Raw genomic sequence first — 12,299 nt, forward strand, 5'->3', positions numbered from 1 at the left:
GGAAGAAGGAAAGGTGCAAAGTGAAGCATCGAATAGGAATGAAGAGAATGTGGAGGCTGAAGGAGCCAATAGAAAGGAATGTGAAGAAGGTTCTTCCAGTGGACCAGCTGAAATTTTTGTACGTTATTATAGCCTTCTACTTATAACATGCTTATTAAATTTTAGAACTTGCTTAATAGTATTTATAACATGCCCTGTATTAGATATTTGTTTTTTATTATGGATTTGTATATGCAGAAATTTCTTACTAAGTACCAATCATTGGCTAAAGAACTGGGTTCGAAAGTTAATGAAATGTATTGCATGTTGAAAAAAGCTAATGTTGTTTTTGGTGAAGATGGTACAAGTGTTGAGATGGGTAATCTGATCAAGAGCTTATGGAGTAAATATACACGAGTCAATGAAGATCCGATGAGTCAAAGCGAAGGAGGGAAAGTAGTGAATGAAAACAATGTAGAAAGTAAAAAAGATACAGGAATGAGCAGAGAATTTGAATTGTGATTTGTCTAGTGAAGATAGTCATCCTTATCTTAATCCTGAATTTTTTGATGAGTTAGATGCTTTGGTTGAAAGGATAAAAAGAGAGAAGAAAGAACAGAGAGAAAGTGAAACTCCAATGAAGAAATCTGCAGAAAAATATTCTTATCCAAATTTTAATTTGTTGAGTCAAGAGTTGCATGATTTTGTTGGAGCTGAAGGTGGATCTACACAACAACAAAAATTTGTTGAGAAAGTGGATGGTGCAGATATGAAGTATAATTCGAATCCTGAAGTAATGTATGTGATAAGAATTATTTTATGTTTAATTTGTATTTTGTTTATGTTTTTTAATGTTTGTTATATTTTAGAACGTATGCCTTATTGTTTAGGACATACGTTTTATGTTTCTGATTATGTTATTCCTTTTTTATGTTTTAAGGTGGTTTGTTTTGTCAACAGGTTTGTTGTTGATGAAGAAGTTGATAACATGGTCATACAAGATGTGATGGATGTAGATTTACAATCTTTGCCTGGAAACATACCAGTTACGTTACAGCTGCTGTGCAGATGGGCTAATGTGGAGTTGGTGAAAGGGAATTTTGTGAGCTATGTTGTTGGTGAAGAGTTGTTTGGACATGCGGCTAAAGCATTATTGTTGAGGCGATATATATATTCTATGGTTCATATGGAAGAGATAACTTGCAACGTTATAATTTTCTATATGAGGTAGTTTGTTTTTGAACTATTATAGTTTTATTTATATTAGTGCTGGTTGATTCTTAATATGTACTTGTGTGTTTTTTTATGTAACTACTTGTTTAATTTGCTGAAGAAAAGAGGAATGAACAAATTGTTTTATTTTATTAATCCTCATTACACCTATTCAATTGGAAGTACTAAAACAGTAAGTCAACGCTCATATGAGTTGATGAACCGATTAAAGATGTCCACGATGGATACATATTTTTGTGTCCATATAATACATGGTATGAATATTTTAGTTATATTATTTAATATTTTTGTAAGTAATTTTGTTTCTTTTGAACTAATAATAATATTATTTTCAATGGACACTGGACTTTGTCAGTTATCGATGTGAAGAATTTAAGAGCTTGTTGGTTAGATCCCTTTGAGAAGGTGTTTGCCAAAGGCAGATGTATGGTTGGATGTTATGAATGAGTATGTTTTTTGTTTATATTTTTTTATAGTTTATTTGATATATAACTATGTTTTAAGATAAGGATGATGTACTTGATTTTAATGAATTTCATTTTAACAGCGCTCTTCTATTATACTTTGACAATGATCAAATTCAAGTCAAATGGACTGCACTTTTTTGTAACTTTTAACTTTTATATTGGTTTGGTACATGTGTAAAAATTTTTAGAGCATAAAGGTTAGATTGATGTACATGATTTAATGTTGTGTATGTTGTGTTGTAGGGTGTGCCAGAGCAAAAAGATCACAAAACATGTGGTTTTTTTTGTAATGATGTACATGAGAGATATTGTGATGGACAATGATTTGAAGTTTGCTGAAAAGGTATAGTGCACTTATAATAAAGGTTTTGTTGCATTATTTTGAAATTATAATTTGTTTTATGGTTCTAATTTTTATATATTCTATAGTGGAAAAGTAGGTGTGGTATGAAATATAGTCAATTTGATTTGGATGAAGTTCGGAAAGAGTGGGTGGAAGAAGTGTTGAGAGTAGGAGTTACGGGACTTGATGAATGATTATCTGATGATGTTTCTGCTAGTAATGCAATGTAAGTGATATTTAAGAATATTTGTAATTTAGATAATGCGTATGTGTTTTTGGAACATATGATTTATATTTTAGAACATGAGAATAGAATTTAAGAGCATGTGATTTCTGTTTTGGAACATGGATAATTTTTTTCCCCTTTTTTATGTTGTTAATAGGAGAGTAGACAAAGATGAAGTTGAGAAGACGCAAGAAGGTGGTGTTGGAAATCGTGCAAAAAGGATTTCAAAGTTGTATGTATATCTACAGTCTCCATTTTTGCTTGAGTCTGAGCATTTACAAAAAAATATTCTTGCTCCGAGAAGAATGTTGGTGGAATATGCTTTCTATAGTGAAGACTGGTAACTCCCTATTTTATAGTGTTTTTAGGATTGTTTTAGATCATTTTCCCTATGTTTCCATTCAATTCTAGTATCGTTTTGTTAGTTTTTAGTTAAAATTAGCAATTTCCGTTATTTATGGCATTTTCTGTATTTTTAGGGATTTTCAGGACTATTTGAGCATTTTCGAACCAGACCCAGGCCTTTTGGAGCATTTTTGAACAATTCAGGGACCGTTGGAGCACTTTTGGGATTCGTCGGGGACCATTAGAGAAAATTTCGGAAGCCTAGGGACCAAAACAGAGAAAACCGGACATTCTGCCCCATTTAGGTGCTTGTCTCGTCGAGACACTGGATGTCTCGATAAGACAGGCACTCGTCTCGATGAGACAGCCTGTGTCTCGACGAGACGAGGCGGGAGAGGCGCAAAAACGCCTCTCCCTTGCTGGAATCTCGAATCCTAAAGTCTAAAACCCCCTTTTTAAGTGTAGGAAATGACCGTTGTACCCCCGGAGACCTAGGGTTTCGCCCTATCTCTATAAATAGGGAGCTGCTCTCAGTTCTTTGGGGAGATTAGACAATTAATTAATTCCTTAGCTACTTTCAATATATTTCAACTTTCATATTTTAATTCAGTTTTAGCTTAGCTTTAATTCATTGAAGAACAAGCTCAAAGGGTGGAGGATCTACCTTGTTTACATTGTAATCAGACAAACGGGTTTTAGAATTTCTTTCTCCTTCCCTTTTATCTTTATTTACATTTAATCAAGAATGCCTTCATTTATTCTTAATTGCATGATTGATATGATTAGTTTGTCTATGAGCTAATCCCCATCCAATCTAGGATGAGGATGAAATTGGTTGAATGATTATGTATGATTAGGACTTAGGGTTTATTGTATTCGCTCTTGATTGATCAGATTATGCATGCTTAATGCCTAGATAATGCCAGGAATATGATTAATGCTAGAATGAGAATCGATGATGATCAACTAGCCTGCTTAATGTACATAATTGCGTTTAATGCCTATGAACCTAGCTTAGATAGGATTATAGATAGATGAAAACCTGACCACGAAATTGTCTATATGGAATTTGTGTTAATCTAACCTCGCTAGAGACCACTAGGAGTGAGGCTATGTGACTGAGCCACGACTTTAGTCTTAATTATCAAAAGACCTAATGCTTTGCATGACCTATGGTATATGCCTAATCAAGCTGTCACCCGAATGCATGTGAATAGGATAGATGAATATTGATCACATTTGTCTTTCTTATTAGGACAATTACCTTCAATCATTAGTAGAGCTTAAACCTGAAGTCCTTTAAACCCATACTTAGGAATTAACCAATGAATTCCCCATTCTAGGTTGTAACTTACCATAAATCACAATCCACCCTACGACTTGTTCTGTTTACTGCTTTCCTTAGATAGATATTTATTTTATTTGTCTTAAAACCAAATTGCTATTCAACTCCGCTAAATAGATAAATTTACCCTTCTTCGAATTAACTAATTAGGATAATAGTCTTTGTGGTTCGATCTTGTGCTTAGAACTATATTACTTGTTGTGATAGGATACACTTGTCCTATTAACTGCTATATACTTTACGAGCATCAAAGACCCACAGTAAGATCTTTATTGAATGTTATTTGTGTTAATTTGAATTTTCTTTAAGATATACTTATTGTTTTTATTTTATTCTGTCTGTTTTTTTTAAGTGAGTTGTTGTATAGTGATTGTTTGTCCACAATCAATAGAGGGGATATTATGACCTTGTCAGGAAACAATCATGTGGTTAGTAATGTGGTTGATGCGTGGTCTCTAATATTGAATTGTGAAAGGAAGAGCAAAGGTCAAACTGCTGTGCATAGATTCTTCTTCTCTACTGCACCATTTGTATGTGTTTTTACTTTTTGATGTTTTTTTTAAAAAATGGATTATATTAATATGAATGTTGTATTTTTGTATAAGCCATACTATGTACTGATAAGGGAGTTCCTGGAAGTACTAAGTACAGCGAAAGACACAGTGCTTTTTTCGAGAGGATTAGTTATGAACTTAGTGAGGCTAAAGTAAAGAGTTTACAGAGTTATCAATTGGTAATTATATTAAAAGTAAATTGTATTTTACTGTAATTTTTATTTGAAATTATTATGATTGCTAATGGTTTATTTTTTTAGGTGTTCTTTCCAGTTGTTTATGCTGCACATTTCTATCTTTTTGTTATCAACCATTTTACTGGAAAGATAGACATTATTGACAACAAGGCTCTTGAGAAAGGTTTACAAGTGCATAGTAAATATAAGGGTTTTCCAAAGGCTTTGGTAATATTACTCAACTGTTTTTTAGTTTTGTTCTTGTGTTCTAAATTTTTATTGTCATGTTTGGAAAAACTAACTGTATGTTCTGAATAGTTGATGATATATTTTAATATTGATAAGATGTTGTTTTATGTTTTCCAGCTGAAAGCATATTCACTTTATATTAAAAGAGAAAGCCCTGAGTGCTTGAATGATATCAGTGCTTATAGTTCAAGACATCTGAAGTTGAAGTGGAAAGACACAACAAACAATGATGATTGTGGTGTTTTCCTTATGAAGCATATGGAATCCTATTTTGGACAAGATGTTAGTGAATGAGATATTGGAGTTGGAAAGAACAATGTGAGTTTTATTTTAAATCTTTTTTATGATAGGATGGTGTTATTATTTTAAGAATGTTAGTAATATTGATTTTGTAATATTGCAGGTTGATCAGTTGAAGAAATTTAGAGTTGAGTACTGTTGGAAGATTTTGTCAGATTCTGGAAACAAAGAAGTTGTTGTTAATGAGAAGACATTAAAATGGAAGAATGAACAAATAAAATAAATTTATATTATGTAATTGCTGTAAATATTTTTAGCATTGTATTTTAGAATTTTAAAATATTTATTGTATAAGTATTATTAGTTTCGTTAGTTGTAATTTGTCACATATATGAGATAGTTATTGAAATTTTTATAAAATATATTGTAGAAGTTTATGTTGACAAAGTTTGTGTTCTATTTTTGAACATGTTATATATGTTAGAACATAAAACATATTATTTGGAAGATAAAACATATTTTTTGGAACATACACTATAAACATGTTATTTTAATATATATCTTAGCAAATACGGAAGTAAATGTGTTAGATTTATTATATAAATCGTAGTCTTGAAGTCATAAAAGAAGTGTAGAGCACCAATTTCAGAGTAGAAATGGTGTAAAGTCCACTTGCAATATGATATAGAAATAGGATAATTTAGAAAAATATATTGGCATAAATATTAATGCTATTGCATAGTTTTTTTTTTTTTGCAGAGGATCGCATAAATAGTTACATTAGTTTCTATTGGACTGCTAGAAGTTGTAGACTATGTAATACTATTACATGTGTATCCACTTGCTCTTGGGAAATTGAAGTTGCTAATGGGTTGCAGCACTTACCACCAAAATGTGTTATCTTTATGTTTCGATCTTCATTTCAACAAAAAAAAACTAAATATTATCTTATATTTTTTTTAATGCTAATTAAAGATCAATATAGGAGTTTTCCAAAGGCTTTGGTAATATTACTCAACTGTTTTTTAGTTTTGTTCTTGTGTTCTAAATATGTATTGTCATGTTCGGAAAAACTAACTGTATGTTCTGAATAGTTGATGATATATTTTAATATTGATAAGATGTTGTTTTTATGTTTTCCAGCTAAAAGCATATTCACTTTATATTATCTTATATTTTTTTGAATGCTAATTAAAGATTCTGGGCTTTTTATATCTTTGTTAAATGAAGAAAAGTGAGAATAAAATATCGTAGATGTTAGTTCAAAATATATTATTTGGTACATACACGATAAATTTCAGACATCATCATTATAGTACTTTTGTAAGTAAAATCTATAAAAAAAAATGAAATCATCAAGATAGTGTACCATATAAGAAAATATTTATGTTTCACCTTCTTACATAGAAAAAAATAAATCTGCGACAATAAATTGTATGTTGCAAAGATTAAATCATATGTTCTAACAAATATATGAGATTAGTTGTTCTCTTTTTCTGGACAGTTTCTGCTATCATGGTTAGCAAGTTGTTAACAGACTCTGCATAACCTCTTTTTTCTGGTTTTTCTCGACAGCTTTCTCTCTTTCACCCTTCAATCTTTTATCACTGTTTCCTTTTGGAATATGTACACCTGTATCTTTGTTCTTTGATATTTTTGGTGCTTTGACAATAATTTCAGTTGGTACACTAGTTCCAATTAACATTTCAATGTCTTGGTTTTTTATAAGAGTTCTGTTTTTCTCAGTGTCTTTTTGAGTGATGTTAGCTTCTAAATCTATCCTGATTGCTTGAAACTTTTTCACAAGATCCTTTAGATTTTCTTCATTACCTTGAGCTAAATAGACACAAATATTAATTTCTGACCAGAGTTGATTCAACAATGTTTTCTTATCAATTGCAGCAGCACATTCTTCCATAAGATTTCCTTGCACATTGATTTTTTTTTTGACTTGTTGCTAATGTAGTCTATCTGTTAAGCACATACCTGTTAGGAATTGATTCAAGCATTTTTGTCTTCCAAACCCACACCATGTGTCTACATGGTAAGCCCTGTCTTTCAAACTTCTTGCACGAACATTTTGTTTCGTCTTCAATGCTGCTGTACATAACCTGAAAGTTTTTTTTATGTCCTTTGCTCTTTGATAGTGTAAATTTCGAAAGGAATAAAGCTTGCGAGATCAGCTCTCTGTTCACAACAGAAGACATTATTACATGCAAGTCTCAACAGCATTGTGTTAATCTCATAAACACATTACTTGACTTGGGGTTGTTTTAAGTTTATCAGTTTATTATAAAGTTTTGTCTCACTTCATGCTTGTATGAACACTTTGTGATTACTTAAATAAACTTCAGAATTTCTTTTATTTAACTTGATTAGCTCTGATAAAAGATAAATATCTTTATATAGTTAAACGTACTGTATCTTCTAAAACAAACGATAATGAACAATTCATTTACAACTGGTTTATATCATACAATAATTGATTATAGGACACTAAACCCCAACAGCTTCGACCGTGATGATGTTCCAACATCGCATTTGAGTCGATAAAACAATAAGCAAGTCAGACGGGACTGAAGTCCGGTAAACCTGCTCCGATTCCTAAGTCAGTTTATGATCAAGGATCGAATAAAGGGCAATAGACTAATTAGAGATAGTAGTTGACATACCAAACCTTGTGCATATACTTGTATATTTATAGTGCATGATTAGGTTTAAGGTTGTCACCTCTTAGGAATCCTTACAAGCTTAGGATTCTGTTTCCTCAATGATTCCGGATCCTGGGAGAATCCTTTGTCTTGTAGGATTCTAGAAGATCCTTTGATGTGTTTGGTAATCGGTGATGGGCCGCTTGCTTGCGCTTGGGCCGCATTAATGAATTCTTCCCTATCAACATTTTGGGCCTTTGTTATGTGTGGACCTGACCCGTAACGAGGGTAGTGATGACACACATGCGATATTGTTTAGCCCAATATCACAAACATTTTGGATTGATCAAAGGTCAAATCTAATATTACCAAATAATAGATCAATGGATAAAAACCAATATTTTGAATAGGTCAAATAGTGCTTTATATATATATATATATATATATATATATATATATATATATATATATATATATATAAAGGAAAAAATCATAATCCAGAAAATTATGTCGCCAAAAGAGAAACCACAGTTGTTTTTGAGAGCTACCAGTTGATTAGATCTCAAATATATCTATATATATATATATATAATAAAATGATGATTCTAATTTCCACTGGAGTTATTACAAGCTTAAGATCAACATACATACATACATAGATGATGTAAGTCCTGTTTTCTGAACTTATTTGAACATAGGCTGGGTGTTGTAGCAAGTAAACGTACATTATGACATGAATACAAAGAAAGAACCTGGCCTCGGAATTCATATTCATAGATAGTATCTTACCTTTTTGGCTTATTATTGGATTCACACAATAACTAGAAGATCCATCCCAGCTTCTATTAAATACATGTATTAAGGTTGTGGGCGTGTCTGGACAATGTAGATGTCTTTTCCAACCACACATCCTTCCACATCCTGTGGACACCCAAATTTCCTCTCCAAGAAAAACCCAACAGCACAGAGGCGTTGACCCAGCTGACCACGATATATCGGGTCAACAGTCAGTGGCTTCTTGCTGTAGTCTACCGTCAGCCGGATCACTTCTCCGTTAGCAGGGCCTGCATTAGATACCAGCATTTCCTCGCTGAAATTTGCAAATGCCATCGTTCGAACTAGCCCATCAAACTTCCCTGATGATAGACGCCAAGGTGTGCCCCGGGTGCCTGAAGCTAGAGTTTCCCCAAGTCCAGCAGCAATCTCAGCCTCAACCAAATTGCGGTCTTGATCGGTCGGACTCAGGGTGTGAAGCACAAAAGAAAGGTCCGGCGAAAGCATTTCTTGTACCAGAACTGCCATAGTAGCATCCCTCTGAGGCACACCAGCAGCTCGACGGCTTAAAACTGCTCTTCGTGTGTACAGTGATGCCCAAACTTGGCTGATAGAACTTGCAAGTACAGTTGGATTTGATGGGCTGACATTCGGAATTGATTCATAAAGCCCAGCAGCTGACATTCCTGCCAGATCCTCAACATTGGCACTCGAACGAACAATTAGACGTGCATTGCCTGGGAATGTTCTACCTATTCCATCAATTATCTCTTTCGAGGGCTGCACAGAACAGACGATTTCCTGGACTTGGGAGCACAATTTGTCAAGTTCACCATCTTCTAGTTTAGCTGTTTCTAACTTTTCTAGGAGTGACATGAATGTTGTCATGGATTTACAATTCTCAAGAGCTAGTTCCATCGAACCAAATGGTATAACTGCCCCCTTCGGGACATGAAATGAAGCTGGCACCCCTTGATCACTGTGAACTGTCATTTCAAACACAAACACATGATATGACTGGCTCAGTTAGAGATACATGTGAGAAATAGATTAAGAAAGCAAGGATTTTTATTGTCCTCTCCTATTATTTACTCAAAACAAAACACCTATTCCAAAGAGAGAGACCGAACAAGACAAAAATAAATGTTGGTAATTAGTAAGTATCCACTGCCAAATGCTTGGTACACCGTACAATTCTTTTTGTGGCACTTGCTAATGAAATTTCATTGCTTACATTTCACACACAAAAGAGCAAATGATCACAGCAAAGATACTACAGCAAATCACTCTCTAATTATGATTTCAGAACCGCAACTGAAGCCGAATTCTAAAGTCATAACAGTTGGGAGATGACATTGCACTTTCCCCAAATAATTCAAATGGTCCTGTTTTTAAGACTGCTAAGGGTTATATTGTTCATAAACATGATTTGTGAGTAATAAAAACAAGCATGAGAAAAGTTACTCTATCAAGGATGAAACAGTTCACTCAATATTGTACTGAGTTCAATATCTAATGAAAAGCAAAGAATATGTAACAACTTCAGAATTGTACTAGTCCATTTGTTTATTGGTATTTGCAGTAATAAAGTTCAAGGAATTGTAATTTACTTTTATGTAATTTACATGAGGAATTGTAATTTACTTTTATGTCAATCTAATACCGTGATTGTTGAAGTATCCTTGATGCAGTGCTGACTTCAACACAATAGATATAAAAAAGATATATTTCGCATGTTCGTTATGTGGAGCATACTTTGAACTATAAAAAAAAGGAAAAGAGAATCTCCATGCATTTAAATGTTATAAAAAATAAAGAACAAAACAATGCCTCAGCTTTTTTCAATTAAAAGACGAAATTAGACAAAACAAAACACAAAAATTCATCCATAAACTTGTAAGCCACCTTAGCTTCGATAAATTATATTAGGATTATGCAAACCAAATTGTACTAGATTGAACCCAAAAGATATAAAATATTGCCCCCAAGTGTGGATAACATTAAACCAAAAAGTTAGTTTATTGAGTTGAATATTTTCTTCTTAGATATCGTGCAACATGCAATTTCTTTAAGCGATTAGAATGCATGGATCATGAGGATGAAGTAACATAAGAAACAAATCAAAATGAGTTTTTTTCAATAAATAAAAAAATAAAAAAGAGCATGAAATTAGAACAAGGCACATCAGTCGATAAAGATCTTACAACACAGCAAGACAGTTTTTGAAATAAGCAATTATGCCCCTATATCTATCTATGTGACACATGAGGCTTTTATGTCTTAACATGTATTCCTATTTGCTTGATGGTTTAGGATAACACCAACTCTTGTTTCCTTAAAGATTCCAAAGTCTGTGCTCATTGAATACTGTCAAAGATTATATATATATATAAAAAAGGCAGCCCGGTGCACTACGCGTCCCCGCTAAGTGAGGGTCCGGGGAGGGATCCCACCACAATGGTGTACTGGGGCAAGCCTTCCCCTGCCAATTTTTTGGCAAGAGGCCGCTCCTAAGACTCGAACCCGTGACCTCTCGGTCACACGACAACAACGTTTACCGTTGCGCCAAGGCTTGCTCTCAAAGATTATATATATATATATAGATATATATAAAAACTATTGTTAGGCTTTAACTATCAGGTTAAGCTCTTGGTTGGTTCTTTGACATGGTATCATAGCCTCTTAGACCAAATACTGGAGGGTTTGAATCCTGGCTATCTCATTTATTCTCATTTATTGGTGAAATTTCAACACATGGTAGGATGAGCTTGTATTGTACATGTGTGAGGTTGTGTCAGAGATTACAATAAAAGCTATTATTGAACCTTAACTATCAGCTTAAGTTTTTGGTTCAATTGGTTCCTTGACAAATACTAATTTTTATAAGTTTAAAGTCACGAGGCTTTAGGATTATTGTCCTAATATATACTAATAACTGTTTATACCATTCAGCTTTCAGTCAACAAACTAAATTTAGGACTATTGTCCAATATTATACTAATAACTGTAACGGTTTATACCATTCAACTTTCAGTGAACAAACTAAATTTAGGACCATTGTCCTATATATACTATTACTAATAACTGTAACGGTTTATACCATTCAGCTTTCAGTCAACAAACTAATTTCCAATAGTTATGCACTTATGCTCCATTGGATTGTGCAATGAAAAATGCCATGGTATGTGTGATGCCCAAGAACTTCTAATTAAGGCACTTAGAATTTTATCAATCAATTTCCTCTGTTTATTTTTGCAAAGGATCACCATATAACCTATTTTCATTCACAATTTTTCTGCCAAGTTACCTGTGCTTTAAAAATTGAGTGTGTACCTAATATTTTATTTATTCTAACCATCATATAATCCTAAAACCACCAAGAATAACAACTCAAGCTTGCTATGCTACTTTTATTGGTTTGAAATTGGTAATTCGAATCAAATTTGTCAATACACTTTTGAGTGTTACTTTCATAAATGATTTTTCACACACATAATAAAAAAATTAATAGAGGCCATGTTGTCAAGTGACTAATAAGAGGATACCAAGAGAGAGAGAGAGAAGCCATCTCAAACAACAGAAGTATTACCCTTGTGTGAAACAGCTGCCAACAAGGCTAAACGACCACAGGCAGCAGCCTTTGCACCTGCTGCACCTGCATCTGCATCTGCAAGCAGTATAACACCTCCAGAAGAGCCCTTGATACAATTGAATTTG

General features: G+C 33.2%; 1 protein-coding gene across 9 annotated transcripts in view; it reads right to left on the reverse strand.

The window, feature by feature from the left end:
• Nucleotides 1-8,395: 8,395 nt before the first annotated feature.
• Nucleotides 8,396-12,299, reverse strand: part of LOC136218530 (phosphoglucan, water dikinase, chloroplastic) — a 66,249-nt gene continuing 62,345 nt past the window's right edge. For all 9 annotated transcript variants that reach the window (XM_066005456.1, XM_066005455.1, XM_066005462.1 and 6 more), the window contains 2 exons: nucleotides 12,172-12,280; nucleotides 8,396-9,568 (listed from right to left, as the gene is read on the reverse strand). In XM_066005456.1, coding sequence (XP_065861528.1) covers nucleotides 8,667-9,568; nucleotides 12,172-12,280 — 1,011 coding nt within the window. In that variant the 3' untranslated portion in view covers nucleotides 8,396-8,666. The remainder of the gene's footprint in view (nucleotides 9,569-12,171; nucleotides 12,281-12,299) is intronic.

The sequence above is a fragment of the Euphorbia lathyris genome, chromosome 2 (assembly GCF_963576675.1).
Source record: "Euphorbia lathyris chromosome 2, ddEupLath1.1, whole genome shotgun sequence".
Classification (NCBI taxonomy): Eukaryota; Viridiplantae; Streptophyta; class Magnoliopsida; order Malpighiales; family Euphorbiaceae; genus Euphorbia; species Euphorbia lathyris.